At 37.4% G+C, this 27,335-nt stretch overlaps 1 protein-coding gene across 14 annotated transcripts in view; it reads left to right on the forward strand.

Annotated features, from left to right (window-relative positions):
* The first annotated feature begins 411 nt into the window (after window positions 1-411).
* The window catches only part of LOC101738587 (tight junction protein ZO-2), a 128,503-nt gene continuing 101,579 nt past the window's right edge, over window positions 412-27,335 (forward strand). For 7 of the 14 annotated variants that reach the window (XM_012694830.3, XM_021351408.2, XM_012694831.3 and 4 more), the window contains exons 1-2: window positions 412-724; window positions 26,460-26,514. In XM_012694830.3, coding sequence (XP_012550284.1) covers window positions 433-724; window positions 26,460-26,514 — 347 coding nt within the window. In that variant the 5' untranslated portion in view covers window positions 412-432. The remainder of the gene's footprint in view (window positions 725-26,459; window positions 26,515-27,335) is intronic. The other 7 variants (XM_012694839.4, XM_062669434.1, XM_004931324.3 and 4 more) reach the window with 1 other exon arrangement.

The raw sequence follows: 27,335 nt of genomic DNA on the forward strand, positions 1-27,335 counted from the left end.
AGGAAGATTGAGGCTTGGCGTCGTAAATTCGATTGAATGTTACTATATTACATACTACTGTATAGTGTTGGTATTTAACTGTAATTTTTGCGTCTGTTTATACGAGAACATTGTCTGTGAAGGCTGAATCAAACAGAATATGATCATTTCAAACTCAATATCTTAAATTCACATAATATTAAAGTCAATAGTTAGGTACCACTATACAATGTACAAGTTTACCAAATCGGTCGAAATGTACCTACGTACTCTACTTAATTAGGTATGTCTTTGTTGTTGACTACGATATTGAGCGAGACAGAATCAGGGTACAGTAGTCATAGGTACCTCTGCAACTCAAAGGCCCGAGCGTGCATCTGTTGTTTGGGACTGAATGGGCGATTGAATGGCATTTTTTTTTAGTTTTTTCTTCCGATTCTGTTCAGTCGAACGATGGCCGCGGCCGGTAGCGTTTGTGCCGGCCTCATAAGGCACAAGCACATTTTATTACGCGAATTAACCGATACGAACATACTAGATGTTTTAGTTAAGAAAGGAATCTTTAATTTACACGATTTGGAAACGGTAACTAGTGCGGACGAATGTGATAAGTGTAATTATTTCATTGAAGTTGTTAGTAAACAAAGCGGTGCTAAGTTGAATGATTTGTGTGATGTGTTGAAAAACGAATGCCCTAAACTAGCTAAGGAACTTATGAATGACAGACACAGATTCATCGTTAATGGTATGTTAATAATTGTATCTTTATATTAACAACGTTATTTTTATAAGAACTTACTTAGGTAAAATGGTTACCGCGACTTAATAACTAAACTAAACTTCGTTTTTTTTATTGATTAGTTGGGGTAGACGAGCTCACAGCTCATCTGGTGTTAAGGGGTAACTGTAACCCATATACATCTACAACGTAAATGCGCCAGCCACCTTGAGAGCTCCAAGGTCTCAAGTATAGTTACAACGACTAGGTACCTACCCCACCCTTGAAACCGAAACGCATTACTGCTTCACGGCAGAAATAAGTATTTGACATGTCAGAGCATTAATTGGTTACAGTGGTTAGACACCCAATAGAAAATTACTCAAATTGAAACATTATTGTATAGATAATTGTTATTGGTTAATTTTTCAGTCTAGTCAATAGGACTACGACTCGCCAAGGGCTACTACTGGTTTACTGGGTTACTGGTATTAAGGCTACTAGGTTTTTTTTTAAATTCAATTTTGTGGAGATATTTGCATTGTTATGTCCATGGATAATGTCTGTCACTTTTTACTGAACCACCCCACCTGTTTCTGCCGTGAAGCAATAATGCGTCTCGGTTAGAAGGGTTGGGCAGCCGTTGTAACTATACTGAGACCTTAGAACTTATATCCCGAGGTGGGTGGCGCATTTACGTCGTAGATGTCTATGGGCTCCAGTAACCACCTAACATCAGGTGGTCTGTGAGCTCGTCCATACATCAAAGCATTAAAAAAATTTATCACTAATGAAGTCGTCGACTCAAGTATAGCAATAAAAAAATAATTCACAGTAAATTTTTTTATAAATTTTAATATAACATGAAACTGGACTGTTGATATTTTAAGTTGTGTTTTCATAATAAAAGAAGCACGTGCTTTTAATATTAAAATGTTTTGAAATTGTGAATATTGAACTATTTTCAAGGGCAATTGAGTTGAAAATCAATCAATGAATGCAATATGTCTTATAATGTTTAAACCCGTTGCAAATCATAAGTTGTGCAACTAAAACACTGGCCAACATAAAAACGGAATACCGCATTCTCTAATTGCGTGACATAAATTTAATAAAGTACTCGTTTAAAAATTTAACTAACATACGAAATTTCATACAAGCTGACATTCAAAATTGGCAACGGACACGTAAGCAAACCAATTGGTTTTTGATTGATAAATTGCATGACGACCGACCGAAAACTGGGGGGAGAGAGAGTCTTTTGTATCGTGCACAAAATAAACAATGATAAATGAACTTTTCGGTAATCATGATAAAGTCTTGATTTGTTTCTCTATGCGGGCGACGGAACCTGGGCCCGTCTGGCGTTTGAAACCGATTCGTGTTCATTCTGAATTCATTCGATGCCGTGCCCACGCTTAATCCCATCCATTATAGTGACGTGCATTCGGTTTTAATTCGATCAAAGTTCACGGCACCGGGAAATTGATTGCTTAATGTGGACAGATCGCTTAAATGGGAACTTTTAATTAGAACCGCTTTTGGGGACTAATCACGTATAGTTTCAATGTACTTAGGCAGCTATTTATGTTGCCATAATATTTAGATTCTTGCAGTTATTACTGCAGTTTTCGAGTGCGATTTTTGACCCGGGGTCCGTATTGCCTCTGAAATGACCTCACGAGAGCCCTGGTGAGAGTCCTTGAGGTGGAAGACGGTGGTTTAAGAGACCCAGTCGTGGCCTAAAGGATAAGACATCCGGTGCATTCGTATCTAGCGATGCACCGATGCTCGAATCCCGCAGGCGGGTACCAATTTTTCTAATGAAATACGCACTTAACAATTGTTCACGATTGACTTCCACGGTGAAGGAATAACATCGTGTAATAAAAATCAAACCTGCAAAATTATAATTTGCGTAATTACTGGTGGTAGGACCTCTTGTGAGTCCGCACGGGTAGGTACCACCGCCCCGCCTATTTCTGCCGTGAAGCAGTAATGCGTTTCGGTTTGAAGGGTGGGGCAGCCGTTGTAACTATACTGATACCTTAGAACTTATATCTCAAGGTGGGTGGCGCATTTTACGTTGTAGATGTCTATGGGCTCCAGTGACCACTTAATATCAGGTGGGCTGTGAGCTCGTCCACCCATCTAAGCAATAAAAAAAAGACTGCCCTAAACTCTTAATCCGAATGCGAATCTTAAAATCTTTCCTCAACTTTTTTTCCATCTCATAAATCCATAATGTTACACAATGTCCTAAACATTTTATCATTAATGGTGCTACATCACGATATAGTTTTTTTTTATGAATGAGGGTGGTTACTGGTGGCCCGGAGGCCTCTCCAGTTTCACCAGGACAGGTGGACGAGCAAAGGCTCAGCCAAGAGGGTGGGATTAGCGTACAGCTGCCCAGGCGCGTCCGAAGTGGTCCTAATAACTCGAGAGCAGTTGCTTCGCGATTGAATCTACCACCGGATCGGAATCGCGACCCGCTGAGAAGATCCGGAGAGAAACTCAGCGGGTTGATACTTAGGTTAGATTGCACGGTTACCGAGTCTGCTCCTAATGTTAGAGCTGAAGGCGTCTAATGCAAGGGTTATTGGATCTGCTGGTTCCGTAAGGACCTGTTCAAGATATAGTATAAACGAACCAAACAACAAAATCCTTAGTGACTACACTTCAATAAGAGACGACTGTGTACACAGAATAATACTTCTTGTTGAAAGTCGTCATCATTTATCAGTTACTTATATAAAACTACTGTCAGATTCCCGAATGCAATCTAAAGAATGAATCAGAAAATTGAAAAGTTATAATTGTGGAACGTCCTAATGGAGACAATAAAGTGAAGACGTTCAATTTGTGTTAAAATGACCAATTTCGCAGTACGAGTATTATATCGTTATTATTTGTAGCCTGCTGAACTATCAAGGTCTGAGAAACTTTATCTAAGTATCCGAATTCAGCCATTTCGGCCAGTACTTCGATAATAAAAAATAGGTAAGTACTTAATCTAGAATAAAGATCTAAGTTTTATGTTCCACTAGCTATTTTTATGACCGAAGACGACTGATCATGAAAACAGATCATCTTGTGTTTTGATAATTGAAAAGGGACATGACGGGCTTATGTTACAAAAATTGCCGCGCAAATTTGAAAAAAAATGGGGAGACGCGCTAACCACAGATCATGCACTAATACACGATTAACGAGATATGACGTCATACGTCAAAATATCAGGATTATCCGATTTTACAAAAATATTCATGGAATCTTCGTTTTAACTTAATTAAGGTCACAAATAACTGCCTTTTAATTTGTTTAGGCATGGCTACTGCGTAAGATTAGGAAACTTGATTTATATGATAATTATTAATATTTGAAGCTTTCAAAGCCTAGCCTTTTAGGTCAAAACGACTTCAAACGTCCATGCAAGTTCAAAGCACGCGCTACCACCAATATTCGAGATAAGGATAAAGTGAGAGTTAGATAAGAAAACAAGATTAGGACATTGCTACTAGAAGCTGGTGTAGCTCGTCATAGCTCGAGGAACCAAGGTCATTAACCCCCATCTTCTAACAGCCGGGTAGACCATTCTATCGTAAGACTGTCAGTCCTAGTTGCTTTTTGGATATCAATATATTAATAAGTGAAGCAAAAACTTTGTACCCCTTTTTACGCAGATTGCGCGGACGGAGGAGTATAAAATTTCCCACACTTATAGAGAATATAGAGAAGGAGTGCAGAATGCTAGCTAATATTTTTTAAAAATTATGCATTAATAATACATTATTTCAATAAAAAAACATTACACACACTATCATGTATTTGACACACACATATATACTATTTAATTACTGTCAAACTTTTGTCAGGGCATTAAAGTCTGTGGTCAAAATGAGAATAGATTACATAATATTGTTTATCTTTATTAATATTTGTCTATAGTGTAGTCTTGGCGAAATCTGTGATTATAGAAGTATGATAGTCTCTGACAATAGAATTAATTATAGTTGAATTTCGATTACTGCGGGACCACTCGTTTTTAGTAATCTACCAGAATCTAACTTAAAAAAAACGGTTTGCACTGCACTCATTTGACTACAAACAGATTAGGTTGTGTCAGATGTTTAAGTTTTATTTATTTCAAATACTGAAGTTTCTTGTGGAATACACACACATAATATATTTCTGTTTTATTTCCAACACCCGAGTTCAATGAACTCTTCGCTAAGCCTTGTGTTATTGTTCCAAGAATCACGTAAGGTGTCGTTTCCGTTTGCCTCAGAATAAAACTAATGAACCCTTTGTCTGTTTCTAAAATAAAAACTAGACTTTTTTGTTTCGTCTTGTTTACATGGACATTATTCCTTTTTTTATTTTGGGATATTTAAGTCTACAGCAGTTACACAACCCAATGTGTTTCTCGCCGGTTCTTGACAAATGGGTCGCGATTCCGATCCGATGGTAGATTCTGCAGTGCTCTTACTAGGGTCAGTGTTACCACATTCTCTAAGGTTGAGCCCACGAGTTCACCTACCAGTCCCAGCGTAGCTGTAATAGCCCCTAAGGCTACTAACGAACGGGTAATGAAAAAAGTTATTACTGTTATATTTTACTCGACTTGCTTCTAAAGGAGAAATAATACAAAATTTTGATAAATAAAATCATACTTTAATAGTATAAAATTAGAATATTATCAGCACAGTTGAAGTCAGTTAAATATGTATTACTAATACAATTCTAAAACTACAGATCAGATCTTGATAAAGTTTAAATGCGACCAAATTAGCACCAGCTTTCACATTCAGTCGTATTCCTTCTCTTCTTTGTCGTCGGTTAAAAAAAGTTCATTTCTTATTTTTGTTCTGAAATGATCTTGAAGATGTCAGTAATCGGAAACCAGTACTTAAGTTACAATAGCAAGGTTGCGTAGTGGTCAATGTACTTAGCTATGCATAACTATATGTGTACTCTTGTTTTATTTTAATTCATATTACGGTGTAGCGAGACTATCCAGGTGTTCTGAATATTCACACGACGTGGGGTGGACGGAGGCCCTAAACACGTCATTTCGGATCCTCCCGATTCACTGACGGTGCTTTTAGGTACCTCAAGCACCGGTCGCCGTCCTCGTCGAACCCGTCGCTTGCGACGAAGGGCTCGGCGAGTAAATTAATCCACAGACACAGTCCATTGGTTTCTCGCCGGATCTCCTCAGTGGGTCGCGTTTCCGATCCGGTGGTAGACTCTGCAAAGCACTGTTCTTGATAGGGCTAGTGTTAGCAACGTCCACAGGTTAGAGCCCCGTGAGCTCACCTACTCGCCCAGTTACACTGACATAGCATCTAAAGGCTGCCCAGCTTAGGTAGGAAAAAAAGACCAAAGTTCGCAGACCGTGATAGAACCACAATCGATTATGAGATGTCCATGCATTGTAATAAGGGCTATCTTATTATTGATGTACATGTGATTTTTATAGCGCCCTATAACTGAGAGGACTAGACGTCGCCACTTTCGTATTTCCTTAAGCGCTGTTAGATTTTTTTTTATTAGTTTTGTAGGCAGACGAAAGTAAATGCTGTCGCTCATGCTAATCTCGTTTGAAGAAGGAGCCATGTCATGGCGCTTCGGAAACACCGTGATAGGAATTTCGTTCCAGAGTTGGATAGGATAAAAAATATTTTTGAAAACGCATCGTGGATGAACTCAACGGTTCCAGATAGTGTGGATGAACTTTGCTACGGTACATCATCTCGAACAATTACTCAGAGCCCCAAAGTGGGGCACGTTTTAATTCATCGATGTAGTTAAAGCTCCAATTTTATATTAACACTAGCAGACCCGACAGACGTTGTCCTGCATACACAAAATGAATGAATGAATGCATACACAAAAATTCATCATCAAAATTCATTCAAGTCGATCCAGCCGCTTAGTTGCAGTGTAGATAGCGGTAGGCAATGGCTTGGCTCTGCCCCTGGCATTGCTGAAGTTCATGGGCGACGGTAACCACTCACCATCAGGTGGGCCGTATACTCGTCTGCCTACAAGGGCAAAAAAAAAGATAAATTACCTAGATACCGACTGCAGCGCCATCTGCCGGCTTGATTAGTGAATCTAAACCATCCAAGGCGCTACCCAAACGCATACAAAAAAATCATTAAAATCGGTCCAGCCGTTTAAGAGGAGCTCAGTGACATACACGCGTAGGTACAGTAGAATAATTATTATAATTTATTACATATCGTACAATTACAGACACGTACATATAGTAACAGGTGCTACCGCACATACTGTTGTCCGCACGACCGCATCGCTCATAATTGCACATAAAACTAGTCTATTTACAATGAGAATCACATATTACGTTACATTCACTATTTTCAATACTAGACTACAAAATCTTTTATTTATTATGATTTTTTATTTATTATATAAATCTACTGCTGTATAAACCTGCTGCTTCTTACGTGGTTCCATTTATCTTTTATCATGACCAATAGTTTTTCTTAGTTTAGGCCTACCCGCAAATCATGTTAAAATTAAATAATAGTGTGTATTTGTGGTATAGCCCACTGAGGTTCTCGCCGGATCTTCTCAGTGGGTCGCGTTTCCGATCCGATGGTAGATTCTGCGAAACACGGCTCTTGGTCGAATTCGTGTTAGCAACAACGTCAGGTTTGAGCCCCGTGAGCTCATCTACTCGCCCGGTGACGCTGATATGGTCTCTCAAGACCGTCAGCTAAGGTAGGAAAAAAAAAGTTTGTGTATAATAGTAGATAGCCACTAAGGTTTAAAACGATTCATTTTTATTGTATGCGTACAAAATGATAATATCGAGCGACTGCAAAATGGGATCTGTCTTTTTTTTCTTGGTAGTCTGAACATGTGGTTCGTGGCACCTGCCGCGCTGAGTCCAAAACTTGATATTTGCAAACACAGAAGCAGATGTTCTTAAAAACGTTACGTGCAAAGGGTATTTCGAGCGTTCACCATTTTGGGCATATTCTTTTTTTATTATAGGACGCGAAACAAACCGAAACAAGCAAGCAAGATAATATGAATTTTAAAGAGTAACTCAAGTGTATACTTCAAGTTTGCAGGGTCCTTTATTTTAATAACACAACTTGTGACGGGCCACATATTTTTTGGCAGTTACAGAAAAAATTACCGTTACTAGTTACAAAAAAAAAAAAAAAATACAACTGACATGGACGCTATGCATTCTGGAACCATTAACCAGTATGTACTTTTGCTTGGACGCATACTGCCCGTCGTGCCGGTTCCACTAGTTTATCACGTGCGTCAGGCTACATCTTGCTCATAAATTTTGTACAAGATAGATTACATATCACCGGAAACATGACAGTTCATTCGTATGTCTTCTAACGGTCGCATTAGAAAGAGATGTATAAATCTAAGGTGACCATCGCGGAAGTAAAATACGAGTCCGGGCTTAATTGGCGTTTAAAGATCTTATGCGCATAATAATACTATTACTAGAATATAATATATAAAAGCATTGTTTTAAAATTTAATTTGTTTGATTCGTTAATACAATTTTTTTAGGATTCAGCATTAAAACATGAAGTCTCAATTGCCCACAAAATGATTGGATTGTTATAGATTAGCTATTTCGTCTTTGCGCATTAATGCTTATCAATTACGCTACAAATACCAATCTCATTTTCAAGCAACATATAAAATTCGTTGCGTAGGTATTAATAAGTTTTAGCTATCAAACATTATATACTTAAATGCGGTATAATCTCTTTTTTCCTTACTTGATTTCCCACGTTACCAAGATTTTTCAGTTTTCGTCATTTTCGTCGACTAAACTGTTATTCTTTGATATTTGTGCTAAATTACGTTAGCAGGTTACTAAAAGTAGTTTTAATCATCTCTACGACACGTTAAAACTGAAGAACATCTTTAAATATAAAAATGAATTGCTGTTTCTTTAGTCTCGCTAAAACTCGAGAACTGATTTGGCTAATATTGATCTTGAATTATTTGTGGAAGTCCAGGGAAGGCTTAAAATGTAAATAAATATGAAGATGCTCGGAATTAAAGAAAAATAACAATTTTCTTTTTCCTTTGATGTGTCCCCCGTCGGAAGGATTCCTTTTGTTTGTTTTATGTTTATTTTATACAAAAGTTTAGTTCTTTTATTTATCGATTGAGGCACTACGAATTCTGCCGGGGCAGCTAGTACTAATGTATAAATCTACAGTGGTTTTTACGGATGTTCCGTTATAATTACTGAACCGTGCATCCGATTGACTTGAAACTTGGTAATGGATAGGCTAATATTTATATGAGTGTTGGACTCCCTAATAATAATGACAGTAAATAATAATGTTAATTTTAAATGCCCAGCGTAGCGGACGAGTACGGCTAGTACTAAAAATTTCGATACGAATTCGCCATGATAACACGTTTCGTGTTAGTGGCATTAATTTGATCTAGTCGAGGTCAAAGGCCGCCCATCCCCAGCCGAGCCTGTTCACTGTTCACGGGGTGTGACGCACCGTGTGAACTAACCATGGGAACGTCTTCGTCTACCCACCCATTGTAGTTTTTATCCTTCTTACCTGACGTCAAGAATGCGGCCCGGAATCTGGCTTTATCTAAGCCTTATTGTGCACTTATTGTTGTAATTGCATTGTTTATTTAACGTATTTCCGTCTATTTTACATGAGTAATTACGGGAAGACGTTTTTTTGTTTCTTTTTTTGTTTTCGACAAGAATGTATGACATGTCTCTTTAAAATTATTTATTAGTATTGATCAGCGCAGGGCATTGCTTCGTATTTGATTTTGGCGTTCCAATATGCAATAACGTATGTTCGGTTCGTAGTAGATTTATAAAAATACTAGCGACCCGCCCTCGCTTCGCTTCGGAAACATTAAAACACACATGAAACCAAAAAGGTAAAATTAATTTTTTTTTTTTTAAAATTCCCTATGTTCATCAAGGACAATGTCGGCTTCTAATGGAAAAAGAATTTTTCAAATCGGTCCAGTAGTTTCGGAGCCTATTCGAAACAAACAAACAAATCTTTCCTCTTTATAATATTATTATATAAGTATAGATAATATTAGTATAGAAAAATAAAACTAAAATAAAATAAAAATCTTATATTTCAAGACATCATAGTCTCATAGTGTGTTATTATTGTTAAGCGCGTTAGGTTCGGGATAAATAAATGTTCCACCAAAGTATAACTAAAAGCTGTACCTACTCAACATTTAGAACACTTAAAACACTCAACAACACTTTAAAACTCTCAATTCTTTTCTTCCGCTTCGCTTCATGCGATCCGTTCGCTGTTGTGTTTCCGCTACCTGACAATAGATGGCGTTGTACTTCCCGAGCGTTCTAGGTACTGCTAGATTCTTCGATATGCCAAAGAGTGCGAGTAGCCCAAAGACCGCTTGTGTAAAAGGTTTGGCAGTAAGCCTTGAAGAGGGTTATTTTGACAGGCACTGAACAACCAGTAAATCTTTGGGCCACTACATTCCCTCTGATAGCCAAAGCCCTGCGTTCCATGTCCATGTCATCTTTTAATTCCTCATAATCATAATTGCCCTTAAGACTAATGGAATCTTGTGTTAGAAGGATTATGAAGAAACCGACCGAACCGTACCGACTCTTTTCATATGGATCCAGCTTTGTAATATCATTGACTCAGTTTAATAAAGACTGAAGTGTGATTTGTTGTTTCAATACAATTATAATAGCCGGCAAACTTCTTGAGCATTTGTTGACGTAGTGGGGGTAAGTTTGCGCATGGTACACTCACGTGCAAAAACATTATTTACTCTGCGTCATAATGCAATTAAATTATTAAAATCAACATATGTATTTATTTATATATTTATTAGAACATCAACAAAAAATATAGGTTAATAATTGTAATAATTTAATCTTGGAGTAAAATAGATATTCCTTCTATTAAGTCAAAACTAGAGCTGTTGCCAGGTCTTCGTTCAGTTGAAGCGAAGCTGGTATTTGTAATTTTTTTTTCGTTATCATTATCTTGACCATTATCATCATCACTGTTTTCATCACCCGAGTCACCATCATCGTGATAAGTCGACATAGGGCTCATCGGTGTAGTTTACGACTCAGTCGGTTCGATCTTCTTTTTTGTCCATAATTAATTATTTTTTGAAGATATTCGATTCGTAGTAATCGAATGTTACTTTTTTCAATTACCAGCTTTCGATTATTTTCTGTTTTTTTTTTCCATCTGAAGCCTAGCTCTTTCATAATTCGTCGTAAACTTCATTCCGAGCCATTAAAATGTATATCTTCTTTAAAATTTTCAAAGCCTTTCTACGGTACGGAGTTTCGCTGCTTGTTATGTAGTTATTATGATTACATCTTTTTATTACAGATTGAACGAAACTATCCATTCCGGTAACTTTCTTCTTCCCTGATCTTTTCTTACCCGGAGTCCCAAGCACGATGAGCAAGCCAGAGCCTTTAGCTTCGTTAATAATGCACCTAACAGTACTCACTGATGTTTTTGTTGCTTCCGAAGTCTGTTTTACTTTTCCATAATATCATTCTTCCCCTGTTTTATAATGAAGCAATATACGTCGTACACAATTTTTCTACCCTTTCTTTTGAATACTACACCAGTTTGTCGCGGCATAGTGTATTTTTTATAAAAAATCAACAAACACTCAACAAATAGCAATGGCAACAAAGTCAACAAGCAATTATAACAAAATATAACTTAACGATTAATAACGATAGACTTTTCACTGTACGCAAGCGTACTTTTAGGAGCAAGCGGAAAGAAGGCGCGGTGCGGGACGCAAGGTTCGACTGATCTACCAATAACGCGCTCGATACGATTTCCCCTGCCGTCGCGCCTCACCCTCACCACCAAAGTGATCTAAAATTCGGTTCTGCGCAGTCAAGGTCATTTGCTCACGATGTTTGCCGGTTACTATACCTCGTCTCGGTCATTACCTCTCTTTCTCTCCATTATATTACGCACGAAAAAAAAAGAGACAAAAAAACAACTAAATTTATTCACTAGTGAAATTTCTCTTGTGATTCGTTTCGCACGAAATCTTACATCTTAATTTGGTGTCCGTGGAGAAAACAAAAATAAAAATAAAAACTATTATTGATTAGCAATGGACGACATGATCGTGGATTCAAGACATTCGACAGGGCTTAGCACACAGGGTTTCACCCGTAACTACTTGTACAGGGCCGCATTGAGAATTTCTGCTATCGGGGGGTATAATTAAATAAATGAACGTTTAACACAGAACTTCCCCTATCCGAGTTTCTCTCGAGTTTACGTGTCGGTGACAATAACAAATACAAAAATAAATAGAAATAAATACGATCGGAAATCGAACTCCGAACGCCATGAGACAAAAGTGAGCGTACTTTACTATTTTTTTCTATACAGTTCAATTGGTAGTAGCGTAGTAGCAGGTAGGATGTCAGTAATGTCGGGAGCTGATAAGTACTACTACTATAGATACTGAAGTATGCGGCATATTGGTAGTCTATACTATCTATACTTCTATATCTATACTTTTATACTAATATTATAAAGAGGAAATACTTGTTTGTTTGTATTGAATAGGCTTCGAAACTACTGAACCGATTTGAAAAATTCTTTCACTGTTTGGAAGCTACACTATTCCCGAGTGACATAGGCTATAATCCTTTTTGAAAAAAATTAGGGATCCTTACTAAAAGTCAAATAATGTAAGCTAAAGTGTAAAAATAATTACCTAAAATATTCTTTACATCGCGTGCCCTGCGAAAACTATTGATGATAGAATAAAATAATGTACTACGACTTTGTAGAACACATTATTATTTACAAAAAGTGTAGCGACAGCATATATCTAACTATTACAGTTATGCCGCAATAAGTGTTATTTTATTAAAAAAAAAAAACGTCAAATATCGTTGAAATTTTTGTTAAAGACCCGAGCGGAGCCGGAGCGGGCCGCTTGTACATAATATGTTCCGTAATTATATGTGATACTTGATTCTTTTTTCTCCCAGTTTACGTCATTTATGAGTGACCTCATCAGTTGAGATTGTTAGTATGTATTTATTTAGAACAGAACAATAGTATTGAAACTTTTAAAAAGGGGATGATAGAATTAACTTCATAATGTCCACGAGTTTCATTAATAGCCAAGGGTTGTGATCTGCGCATCGACAGCAATAAAAAAAGAAGTTTTTTTTTTAATATACCTAAGTAAGTATTTGTTTTGTAACATCAAACAAATTTGCCCATCTCTCCCCTGCACACACCTGAAGTTCAATGGCCTGACCGCTGCAACCGTAAAATTAAAAATAGTATTTAATCAACCGAACTAGGCAGACATTTATGAGTCCGATACGATTGATGTTGAATAATTATAAGCAGTAGCTACTGTTTAACGATTTCCAATGGGTAGTAGCGCGTTCGTGAGTGACTTGTAATTATACGACGGCTCGTCCCAGTATGGACATGTATCGGTCAACAATAAATTAATATAGAATCGTAATCGACACTAGACAATTCTCACATTGCTGGTTGATATATTATTTACATCTAATCTTACATCTTTTTACTGGTGGTTGGACCTCTTGTGAGTCCGCACGGGTAGGTACCACCATCCCGCCAATTTGTGTCGTGAAGCAATAATGCGTTTCGGTTTGAGAGTGGGGCAGCCGTTGTAACTATACTGAGACATTAGAAGTCGTATCTCAAGGTGGATGGCGGCATTTATGTTGTAGATGTCTATGGGCTCCAGTAACCGGTTAAACTAGGTGGGATGTGAGCTCCTTCGTCTACCCAACTAAGCAATAAAAAATAAAAAAAATTATTTTTAGTCGATTGTTAAGAGATTATATTTTTGGGAAATTATCAATCGCTTTGCATCCGGTCACCATCCTCGTCGAACCCGTCGCTTGCGACGAAGGGCTCGATGGGTAAATTAGCTCACAGACACAGCCCACTGAGTTTCTCGCCGGATCTTCTCAGTGGATCGCGTTTCCGATCCGGTGGTAGATTCTGCGAAGCACTGCTCTTGCTAGGGCTAGTGTTACTAAATTCTCTCAGTTTTCAGTCACCTACCCACCTTTTTTCACCTACCCGTCTGGGAGAAGTTGGAACAGGCCCTTAGACTACCAGAGAATAGGCAGGTAAGAAAAGAGAACTCTTCAACCGTGACAATGACAACCGTGATAACGGATTATCCGTATGAAATCTATACTAATATATAAATCTACAGTGGTTTTACGGATGTTCCGCTATAACTACTGAACCATGCATCCGATTGACTTGAAACTTGGTATCCATGTAGAAAATACATGTACTTAATGGATAGGCTAATATTTATATGAGTGTTGGACTCCCTAATAATAATGCCCATAAATAATAATGTTAATTTTAAATGCCCAGCGAAGCGGGCGAGTACGGCTAGTTTTCGTATAAGAACGTTCAAAGATGTCTTATATGAATGATACATTGTTTTCCAAACGATCCAATAATATTACGTTCAATGTCAGTGAATAAATTGCATTTATGCACATTCAAACGTAACACTGTCACTTGCTCGCCTTGACCTTCCATTGGCGACGCGAGTATCAGCATATCAGAGCAGTGACCACGAAATTTTGTTTCGAATAAACACTTTTAGTGGGCGTTTAAGCATTCCAATTGGATTATTGAAGAACCTGTCAAGACGTCTTGAGCAAATTCTAGTGATTTCGTTTTTCGATATTTTACGGGTAACTCTTACGAAAATAAAAAAATTTTAATCGATCCAGTTGTAGAGAGTATTAAGCGGTAGGCAGCGGCTTGGCTCTGCATTGCTGAAGTCCATGGGCGACGGTAACCACTCACCATCAGGTGGGCCGTATGATCGTCGGCCTACAAGGACAATAAAAAAAAATCGCGACCCAATGAGAAGATCTGGCGAGAAACTCAGTGGACTGTATTTATGGGTTAGTTAGCTCGTCGAACTCTTCGTCGTAATTGACGAGTTCGACGAGGACGGTATCTGGTGCACTTAAAATATTTTTGTAGGCGATGTTCAATTCACTTGGAACAAAATCAACCTCTGATAAGGGAGTATAAACATTCCGCAATAATGCAAATGATCAGTGATGATTAAAATCATCATAAAACCCACCCGAAATTCTATTAACCCTGAGCCTTTTATTAGAGAAGTGTTTTCCAACTGGAAAATAGGTATGATTTTTGCCAAGGACCTCAATTTCGACCAAGAAAATGTAGGTTTCTCTACAATTTTCATATTATAATGTCTATGTTAATTCTTTCCTCTCTCAAACGACCGTAATAACAGATGAATGCGTCCGGATCTGTGGACTGTTTCCAATTAACAACGGCCTCCATTGTAGTCACCAGACCGAGAACTAAGTTTACATAAACCGTGAAAAACGAAAGCTGTTTGTTTGTTTATTTGTTTCGTGTACAAATGACATTATCCGCTGTTTATGTCTAAGTTTGTTTTTTGAATTTTTTTTATGTAGATATTTCCAATTTGAAATACGAAGCTATAGTGCTGTTTCACTTATAAGCTTTTATTTTGGTTGCGATGCCTGTGTGTTTTTGCTTAAGTCAAAACCCGCAAGCTATAAAACCGCGTCCTTGTATTCTAAGGGGTTGCTCCTTTACCGGTCGGTTTAGTTTGGGGGAAACCATTTTCATGGCAAGCACGGCATTCGACATCTAAATTAGCTCCAGGTAAGGCCAATTCCAACGCACTGAGTTTCTCGCCGGATCTTATCAGTGAATCGCGTTTCCGATCCGATGGTAGATTCTGCGATGCACTGCTCTTGCTAGGGCTAGTAAATTCTCTCAGTTTTCCGTCAGCTCACCTACCCGTCTAGGAGAAGTTGAAATAGGCCCTTAGGCTACCAGAGAATAGGTAGGTAAAAAAGAGAACTCTTCAACCGTGACAATGTATTTTACAATAAAATTCGTAAAGTAGTAAAAGTATTTTAGATGTTAGAGATTATATAATGAACAAAACGCTTTACATATATGCCGGGCTAAAAGTTCGAGGCTATTTTAATTACTTAAAAGCCAATAAATAGGATAGAATTGCCGGCGGCTAGACGTTGTGTGGAAAAGGAAGGCGTGGAAAATAAATAAATAAAATAAAATAAAATTAATATTTTTATTTGTGTTGTGATTTTTTATGCCTAAAACGAAATCAAGGGTGTATAATAGTTAATATGAACTATAAATTCTTGGATCCGTGAATTCGTCTGTCCCTGTGCCCTCTTAAAACCAGGAAGACGGCGAGCTCATTCATCCTTTTCAATAAATTTATTAAATTTTATATGGTGGTAGGACCTCTTGTGAGTCCGTGCGGATAGGTAACACCACCCTGCCTATTTCTGCCGTGAAGCAGTAATGCGTTTCGGTTAGAACTTATATCTCAAGGTAGGTGGCGCATTTACGTTGTGGATGTCTATGGGCTCCAGTAACCACTTAACACCAGGTGAGCTGTGACCTCGTCCACTCATCTAAGCAATAAAAAAAAACCTTAAATAATTATTTTACCTCTCCTCAACACGAGATACTAGGAACTGGTAGTTAAACAAGTTTTGAATCGCCACTCCATCAACGACCTCAAAGTTCGATAGTGTCAAAACGGGAAACGATTTCTCGTTGATAACAAATATAAATGTTTTACTTTAGTCTTCATTGTTCATAATGCATTATCAATACCTCTACCGCGTAGTTACATCCATGCAGAGCTTTTGTTTTAGAATAGACTTGCTTTTAAATTACGTTTAAGTAATTTATGATGATCCTAAATTACCGTGTAAAGTAGACAAAAATATGCCATTAAAAATAATAATAATAATTTGCCGCACGCTAAGAATGTTCATTAATGGAGCCAATGAAGCAATTGATGTGATTAGGTCACCGGTACGTGACTCAGTTGATTTAATTAGTGAATCGACAACGGCCATGATTTTCGCTTCTAACTTTATAGGCTTGCAAATAAATGTTGTGCAATACCATAAGTGGAATATGTACCACAAAATATTTGAAATAAATGACGTCAGGACAATTTTTTTTAAGGAATTTTATGACCTGGTAACTAAGACCTTTATAGATCAAGTTTTATTTTAATTTCAGTGAAAAATTATTTTATATTAAAATGATGTTATAAAATAAAATGAAGTTGATTAATATGAAACATGGCATGAAATGAAATGAGATGATATGGGATTATATTATCTCTCAGTAAAATGGTGGTCATATACTGAGACTTTTTTAGTGGACATTTTGGGGGATCCCGAGAAGTTTTATTATTATTTATATAAATTTATAGACAATTATTATTAATATAAAACTTCATAGATTAGTGTACTGGTAATAAAAACCAAAGTGTCGAAATTATTTCGTTCAGGAATCGTGTTTTCAAAGCGATTTTATTATTGTCGTCGTAAGGAATTACATTAGAAGACCGCGGCCGCTATCGTCATTCTCCTGCCCTTCTCCCAGTCACCTGGGGTCGGCGCATTTCTCCTTCCATACTCCTCTATCATATACCATTTCTTCGCTCACTCCCTTCTTACACATGTCGTCTTTCACGCAATCCATCCATTTCTTCTTAGGTCTACATTTTTCTCTCGTCCGCGGCCCCTGTTTGGTAAAAAAGATATATCTATTACGCGCTCACTATTGTAGTGGTGGGTAGTGAGCAAGCTAGGAATCAATGTTTTTTATTATTATTGCTTTGATGGGGTACGAGCTTACGGCCCATCTGGTGTTAAGTGGTTGCCGAAGCCCATAGACATTTGAGGCGTGAATGCCGCCACCCACCTTGAGTAAAACGGCTGCCCCAACCTTCAAACCGAAACGCATAACTGCTTCACGGTAGAAATAGGCAGGGTGGTGGCACCTACCCATCCGGACTAACAAGACGTCCTGCCACCAAAAACCTACCACTTACCGACCTACAACCATTGTGGGATGCTTAGATAAGGAATTAATAATACTGCTACAGATGCTTAGGGAAGTAGCTTTAATAACACGAGACCAGGATCTAGTAGTATCGAGGAAGCGAGCATTTTAGCATGTACCATATGTATTACCTCTCTTTCCTCCCCGGACAATGATGTAGTTGCCTTTTGAACGTTACCCATGTTACCAAACGGATTTAAACAGAAAAACAAAAAAGTATTGCCTAAATATATTTTTCGTAAGTAAAAAGTATTCGGTATTGACGATTTCGACATTGTATTCAAATGCTTTCACTCCGAGCTCTAGTCTCTACAGGTAAGCACCGAGCAAGCCGAGTTCCAACAAAATAAAATGAGCATTTCATCAATGTAGTCAATGTAAATATGCATAATATTTGAATTAAGGATAACTCAAAAACTATTGGACTCTACAGTTCGTAATTTTTTACTTTTTTTTTTATTACCCTTGTAGGCAGACGAGTATACGGCCCACCTGATAGTGAGTGGTTACCGTCGCCCACGGACTTCAGCAATGCCAGGGCATAGCCAAGCCGCTGCCTATCCACGTGATATTTAAACCTGACCACATGAGAAATACAGCTTTCAACTAAAAAAAAGAATCCTCAAAATCGCTTCACCTAGAGAAAAGTTCTAATAAAATAGAATCTAATTGTGAACCTCCTTTTCGAAGTCGGTTAAGAGTTCAATTTCTGTCTGTTTTAAAAGCGAATTATATGTATTAGAGATATTCATAAACTCTAAATTGAACATCAAAAATTTTCGGAATTAGTTTCGCGGTTACATTAAGTGTACTTTCCGTTCGTTAAATATACAGTTCGATTAAAAGCCAAAAACCAACTCGATTATTTCATGAAAGCTCCACACACCTACAAGCAGAAATAAAGCTTAACGAAGCGATATAAAGCGGCCATAAATAAAATATAAAGTCGTTAAAATTTATGTATTGTTGATGCTAATGTGATTGCTACCGTGTGCCTCTTAAGTAATTAAAAAAGCATTTCAATACCCTTTATTGCGGTATCTGTGGACGGAAACTATCGTACACGCAAACGTAATAATAAGCAATTCATGCGATTGTTTATTAGTTTTACCCGACAAAGTCAAAATGGTTTTAAGGGTTTTAAGACTTTTCCCCCAACCTATTATATATTATATATCTGAATTTGGAATATATCATTCTGATCCGAATATTGAAGACCAGCTATGTATATAATAGAAAAAAAAAATATTTTCTTCATTTTTAAGTATGGCAATTGATTTCTTGCGATGTCATTGTTGCAAGCGTAGAGTTTATAAAAATCTTCAATTATTAAATATATACAATATATTCTGTTATTGGAAAAACGATATGTAGCGAAATGAGATGAAATTGGTGTATTTGAGACTCTTAATCAGCTGTGATGGGATGAAATAAAACCTCAGTAAAATGGTTCTTTACTGCGAATGCATTGGATTTTTTGAAAGAGAGAGAAGTCACGTTCTGCGCGTATGTTTCACTTACGTTTGTATACTTTCACAGATGCTAAAAAACAGCTTAGCATTATTAACCAATAAGCCAGTATTGTTACAGCCTTAAACCCGAAGAAACCCTAAATTGACAAATAAAACAATTCATACAAATTCGCTCCTCGATTTCCCGCCAAAAACATCCGAACGAGGTTCCTCATAACTATATTAATGGCACAAGGAACAAGTTTTGCAAAAATCGATTTTAGGGGTCACGACCTCTAGACTAAACTATATAATAACAAATTATTAATGCAACTAAACGGGGCTTAATAATAGTTGAAATATTTTCACGGTTGTCATAAGCCTATAATTTAATTAGAAAAATACCATTTATTTATTTAGGTCTTCGGTAACACAGTTTTTAAACAAAAAAACTTCTTGAGAGTTAAAATTTTATTAAAACTTTCTCATCTTTTTTTTAAACGTTTAACGTCCGTAATATTGCATATCATTTACTTCTCATGATAATTATCTCATTGTTCTGGGAAGACAAAATCGTTGCATAGATATTTTTATTAAGTCGTAGGTACATCGAATTTGATTGTTGAATTTGAAAAGCTGAAATAATGGAAGTCCGGCTTTGTACCTGTCGATAATTTAGTGTTTTACGGACTCGTTCTCGGAGCCGATCATAAAAAATGATAAACAAAATTAATTTGTCAAACGTGCATGAAAGTTTATGAAAAAAAATCGGTCGTCTGTAAAGTCGGTTTACTGACGATAGTTGAACGTGACAACGTCATAAGAAAATACTGATGGAATGGTTTCATTTTTCAATTATCGTTGCTATAAACACTTGACACCACATTCACTTTTCACTGAACTTCATACTTGACGAAAACATGTAAATGTATTATTGTATAGCAGCTGTCCACGCGGATGCATCGCTCACTCAAGTAGGAGAGAGACAGATTTCGAACGCTGCCGAACGCGGAGGCCGATTGTGCCTCTTTGTCGCTCTTTGCGCGCTCTCGCTTGCACTTCAAGCCTTAAATGGAACGCCTCAGAGCGAGGTGACGCCGCATGAGTCATGATTTTTCGTGCGTGCAGCCGGCTCCATCGAATTATAAGACGTTGTCACGTCAAAAAAAATAACAGTTAAAAGTATGTATGTAGTATACAAGTAAAACAGTGTAGCAGGTACTAATTCATCTCAACATAATTTTTTTATATTAAGTATTAGAAGGAAACTAGAAAACGCGAGATTAAGTAGGTAGTTTTAATCAAATTTCCAGTAATAAATTTTAATCTTTAATTGTTGTTATAATATTTTGAACGTTTCGAACACTACAGTTTTCGTGGCCACGGACGACTGAGTTGTTTGTTATACGTCGACTATTAAAGTCTAGTAAACTATGAAGTGTAGAGGTAAGGAACACCATCTTGGATAGGGGACAAGTTGAAAAAGTGTCCATCTGTAAACAGCAAGTTATTATTGGAATGGAAATGATATGAGGCTTCTTTTTTTCTACTTAAGCTGGTAGCCTTGAGAGGATATGCCAGCGTAACCGAGTGGAGCTGGATTGAAGTGAAGTGTGGTTGTTGTTTTTCCTACCTAAGCTGATAGCCTTGAGAGGCTATTTCAGAGTAGTGTTTGGTAGATTCTCAGAAGCACTGCTCTTGCTAAGGTCAGTGTTAGCATCACTCCAGTTAAGGTAACAGTTTATGGCGCTGTTTCTTAAATCCTTCCACTTGCTACTATGGCGCCATCTTAATTCGCTCCCTTTCAGCGAAAACTCTTTAATACACTGAGATAATGCTTCATATTTCTAACCTTCATATAGTAATCACACCAAAGATTCAGACAAATATAGTAAGTACGGTCAACACAGACATCTCTTCACTAAAGCAAAATCACAAAGCCATGAGTATATTTATTGCGCCCGGCGCCAACTGCCCACCTCATTTGAAGCGCTAAATATATTCCCCTTCGTTCCTTATTTAGACATAAATAAACATTCAACACTGCATATCCTTTTGCGATTTATTAACAAGATTCACTTTGGGTGCGAAGCGTGGTATGGACATGAGATGCGTAGAGAGAAGATGCGTGTGACTAGGAGATATATAGAAATGGTAGTTCAAGGTAGAGGGGGAAGAGGTCGACCGAAGAAGACGTGGATAGAGTGTGTGAATGACGATATGAGAGAGAGGGGAGTGAATGTTGATATGACGGCTGATAGAAGAGAATGGAAGGGAAAAATTAGCTGTGCCGACCCCACCGAGTGAGATAAGGTGGAGAAAACGAAGAAAACAAGATTCGCTTTAACCATCGCAACGGTCTTCCTATAATTGCTGACGTTCAGGACCTACCGTAACTACTATCATATTCATATGCTAATCTGTCTATAATGATAATAAACAAGGCTTCTTTAAGGTGTCTCTCCACAAATGTAAGTTAATCTTCTAAATCAAGGCTATTTTTCATGTGGCCCGCCACGTATGTTTTATTCAGAAAATAGTTTTGGATATAAATAGTTTGGTTAATAGAATTCTTTGTCAAAACATGTAATCAATATTTGGTATAATTTATCTTTTTATTCTTGTAACATTCCATTCCCATGTCATCATTTAAAAGCGAAGCTATCATTTACTATTATTGGGGGAATTCCCGGAAAGTGTTTATTGCCTACCCTTTTTTTTTTAAACTTGAAAACTGAATTTTTTTTTTGCAGGCCCCCAGCTTTTATAGTAAATTTAATTAGCCAGCAAAGGTATGTAGTTTGGACAGCCCCGATCTAAATATTAGGTACAAACTTATTTGTATTTATCGTTACTAGAGACTGTGGATAATCTTTGCTACTCTCAGTAGTCTTCTTTAGCTTCAATACTGCTATCCACTTTGAGAATAATGGCTGTAGAGACTCTGTAATCACCGACGAAGTGGTAGTACGTGAACAAATAAAAGCTATAAGAATGTAATAAGTCTTAAACATTAATAAACACATCCTACGCGAGACAGGCTAAATTTAGTCCGTCGATTCGTGGAGAAGGTATAAGAAAAACATATCTCTTTACAATAACGATAAATCAGTTTCCAGTTCTTAAAAATATGGTCTGTTTAAACTATTTATTACAATGGTGTTAATTAGCCGCTTTATTCACGTGTGCGTACGGTAATGCAGAGTACTCGAAACAGAATGAGTGAGGCAGATGATGGCGGACTTTGACCTCACAAAGTTACAATGCGAACATGATTGATTGTGCCTAGTAAACGTTTAACATTTACTAGCATACCTACTTTTTTTTTGAGAAGCGTCTCAAGACTATCAGCATGGGTAGGAAAAATCTATATCAGCGTTACTCTAGCGTGTGGGTGAGCTCTCGGGGCTCAAAGCGGAGGTGTTGCTAACACTGGCCCTAGCAAGAGCAGTGCTTCGCAGAAACTACCACCGGATGGGAAACGCGACCCACTGAGAAGATCCGGCGAGAAGCACAGTAGGCTGTGTCTGTGGATTAAGATACGTACTATTGAAAATTGATAATTTAAAATCAACGATCGATATCTATAGGAATCTTACCAAGTTACGGCTAAGTTGATAAGGCTATACACAGCAAACTTGATTTTTTAAATCTTACTTTACTATCCCTGTAAATTTTTTTTCAAATGGTTTTGATATAAGAAATAAAGCGGCCGTATATAATTGGATATTGTTTCCAAGGTACATCAGGACTGATTAAAACTACTTTCACAGTACAAGCTCGCGTTTTCCGTTGCAGTTTTCATCACTCGTTCGTGAAAAATAAAAATAAAAACTGAAATTTACAAAACGTCCAAAACAACATAATGATAGTTAGAACAGGAGATTAAACTATAAAACTAGTTCTAATTATGCTTACGAATCGTGAAACCTGAAGGAAAAGCACTCATTAGAAATGTATTACCCTTTTTTATAAGAAAGAAGAAAGAAAGAAAGCAGTTTTCAATAAGATAACAGATCGATATAGATAGATAGATAGATAGATAGATACAGTACTATTGGAGTTACGATCTATATTATCTGTGACAGAGAAAATCAAGAGTGAAAGGCTATCGTGGTAGGGGGCATGTTATGTGAAGAGAGTATGGTCATGTGGTCAAAAAGATCCTGGGTATGAAAGTAGACGGTAATAGGGGACGACCTACGGATCCTCCCGATCCACTAACGGTGCTTCTAGGTACTTCAAGCACCGGTCACCGTTCTCGTCGAACCCGTCGCTTGCGACGAAGGGCTCGACGAGTAAATTAACTCTCAGACACAGCCCACTGAGTTTCTCGCCGGATCTTCTCAGTGGGTCGCGTTTCCGATCCGGTGGTAGATTCTGCGAAGCACGGCTCTTGCTAGGGTTCGTGTTAGCATCGTCGTCAGGTTTAAGCCCCGTGAGCTCACCTACTAGCCACGGTTACGCTGGAATAGCCGCTCCAGGCTACCAGCTTAGGTAGGAAAAAAAAAAGGACGACCTAAAAGATTTAAATGTACTGTATGAAAGAGGATATGCGAGAGAAGTATGTGAATGCAGAGATGACGTATGATAAGCCTGTATTGTAATAATTCAAGATTTTCGACACTGGCAATATCGGCATAGCAAGAAGCCAATTGCCTTATTATAAAAAAGTTAGGACCTTTTAAATTATCAACAACTGAGTCAATGCTTAGCACCGGATAAATGTAAAAACAGTTACTCAATAACGATCCGCTTTATTTGTTTACGGAGCAGCTTGCTCAAACGAGAGTTCATTGAACTTTCAGGTGGCAGACTCTACCGTAAGTGTAACATAATGGCCTTTTATTGGCTTCGTGTGGTCTCTGCGGCGAGCGCTCGTTATCTGGTTAGGTTTTGTTACGGTTTTGAATGTATTTCACATGAGCGCAAACCTGAATTTTTATACGCGCTTTAACATTGTATTTTTTTCAAACCTTGGTTTGACAGTCATGCTTTAATACCTTTTATATTGTACACTTTTCCCCTCTTATACATCGTATTTCACTCTGCTAATGGTCTGCTGGAAGAAAACTCATGAATGAGTTAAGCTCGCCTTTGTACATAGTATTTAGACATTCTTTTAAATATGTTTTTATTGTATTTTCTTTTTTGTGTACAATAAGTATAAATACTTAAATAAATAAGTTTTTTTTGGTCGCTGGTTTTCAATTATTTGTATTGAATATGAAATATCATTAAATACTGTACAGTTAATGTTATTAGCGTTCAAAATAACTCTAATCAGGGAGATTAGAGCATACAGACAAATTTTTGCCACCAAATAAATAAATAGCCTGAGATAGATAGATACATAGCTCTTTGGCACCAGGCTAGGATTCCTTGTGCTATAGATATTAGAGACTGATAGAAATATATGCTAATTAGACAATATTACAATTATACGATAACAAATTCAGAACAAGAGTGTTCCTTGTTCATTTGGAATTTCAAGATTAATGTTAATTTTCATATAAATTTCAAATTTTTCAAGATTCAATATTAATTTCAAAATTAATGTAATGCAGTACCTACAGCGTATTATACCATTAACATGGCAAGCATATTTGTTTAAGTTGACATGCTTATGGATTAAGAAAAACATATATTTAAAAAAAAACTCATCGAAAACATTAAGCCTTTGCCTGCCGTTTTATGATAGGCCGTATGACTTAGTTACCTATGCAAAACAAATTGTAAAGACAATAGAATGTTAAATAGATTCAATACAAAATCTCTTGTACCGGAAACGAGGTCGCGTGTATGATAAGCGTCTATATGTTCCGGATGTTATCAATCAACTACCCAATATTGGTTTATTGGGGCAGTGATCTTGCCGATGCTACGAAAATACGTCTGATTGTAGGGTCTATAGCCCATAGAAACTACAACGTGATATCACAGAGCCCACCTTGGCAATGCAACTTCATATAAAAATCGGCCATATTTTTCAGAATTTACAGTTGCCACGCGATAAAAGTGTCGGAGTTACTGTATATAAGTAGTCCTGTTTATATTTACGAACAGTGGGTTAGAAACCTTGATGGATAGTACAGTTAAAAATCGAACGAAACAATAATTAATGACGTAGGGATATAATATGACTAGAATGAAAGGTTAGGTAGGGTAAAAATACACAAGACTTATGCCGTTTCGCCAACGCCATCTTGTTTATTTTTATTCTATCGGATTCCTGCGTCCCTCTATATAAATAAAAGTAGATGTGTGTATAGGGTCTCTATAGACTTCGAAAGGGCTGGACCGATAACGGAATTTATTGGATAGCTTCGAATTGGCTTAGCGGGTGATCCTATGAAGTTTGGTAGCGATGGGATGAAAGCCAGAAATGGTTTAACTAATAGGGTTATAGTTCACAAGGTATCCATGCGTATCTATGGCTGACCGTACGTATGAAGTTTTCTTCTTGCCTATATCCCATATTATGCGGGTTCCACAGTATGTCCTCTTTTGCCATTTTGGTCCATCATACATACGGTGACCATTCGTAATGTGTGTTGGCAGGACAGTACTGTTTTTTAAGAAGCTGTCTTTTTTTAAAGCATAAATATCCTGTTTTTATTTATTTGTAATGTTTTGTACTGTTTTTCAGTGAAATTAAAATTAAACTGTAATTTAATTTTTGTATGGAAATATATAGTATTATCGTTTAGAAAAAAAACAATGATGTGTACATTAACTTTGGATGAATCTTGAGCGTAAAACAAGACCTGTTTTACCATACCATACTATATGGCCATTGTTTTTTAATAACCAATCTCGTGTTAACAAACGTATCAATAGTTTTTATAGGTTTTTTTTGCACCTTGTCCTGTTTTTTAATACCAAAACAATGGTCACCGTACGAATACGAACGGTGACACGGTGCACATATGATGTATGTGCAATACATCATATGTGCACCGTTCGTATTAAGTATATAATAGTAAAAGTATACATTGGGCTACCAAATTTTCCCATATCATTGCAGGTCTTTATTATAATCTATAATATGACGACCATGTTTTACATATACTTGGATTTATTTAGGAGTAAAAATATCATAGAACTATTTTCATCAGAATCCTCTGTATAATCCTGGTCACATAATCATTACATCGAAAACCGACTTCCACTACGGCTAATTTCCTCCACCATATCACTTATACATTCTAACTTTATTTTTGATAATAATTTGTGCGAATAACTCCTTTGCACTTAAAGTACTTACTACTTTTATATTATAAATTTCTCAAACATTAACTCCGTTTGTTTCAGGTTACAGCCCGGAGCACACCAAAGATACAATGGTGATGAACCATAACTTGAACAGGTTTGTATACAGAATCTTTGAGTATAGCAATCTCTTCGAACTGTCATTTGAGGGTAGTTTTTATTTATTTATTGCTTAGATGAGTGGACGAGCTCACGGCCCACGTCCTTACAGATCCATCAGATCCAATAACCCTTGCATTAGACACCTTTAGCTCTAACACTAGGAGTAGGGACCCCGGTAACCGTACTCGTGGAACTCGCCAAAGAGTTCGACGTGCAACTTAAACATCAGCCCACTGAGTTTCTCGCCGGAACTTCTCAGTGGATCGCGATTCCGATCCGGTAGTAGATTCATTCGCGAAGCAGCTACTCTTGAGTTGTTAGGTCTCCTTTGGAGGCGCTCAGGTAACTGTTAGCAAATCCCACCCCTCCTGGCTGAGCCCTTACTCGCCCACCTGCCCTGGGAAACTGGAAAGGCCTCCGGGTCACCAGTAATCTCTCAAACGTAAAAAGAGCTCACGGCCCAACTGTTACCGGAGCTCATAGACATCTACAACGTAAATGACGCCACCCACCTTGAGATATGAGTTCTAAGGTCTCAGTATAGTTACAACAGCTGCCCCACCCGTCAAACCGAAACGCATTACTGCTTCACGGCAGAAATTGGTGGTGCCTACCCGTGCGGACTCAAGACGTCCTGCCACCAGTAAGGTAGTTTGTAATAACACCAATACTTTGCGATTGACGGAGCGTAATCATTAATCACGAAGTAGTCTGAAGATCCATTGCAGTTGGTCACGTTTTACATGATTTGCCATTCAAGGAAAGTTATAAAGTGAATTTGAATATACCACTAGAGATATAAATTATAGAGAGTTG

This window comes from Bombyx mori, chromosome 7 (assembly GCF_030269925.1).
Source record: "Bombyx mori chromosome 7, ASM3026992v2".
NCBI classification, from domain to species: Eukaryota; Metazoa; Arthropoda; class Insecta; order Lepidoptera; family Bombycidae; genus Bombyx; species Bombyx mori.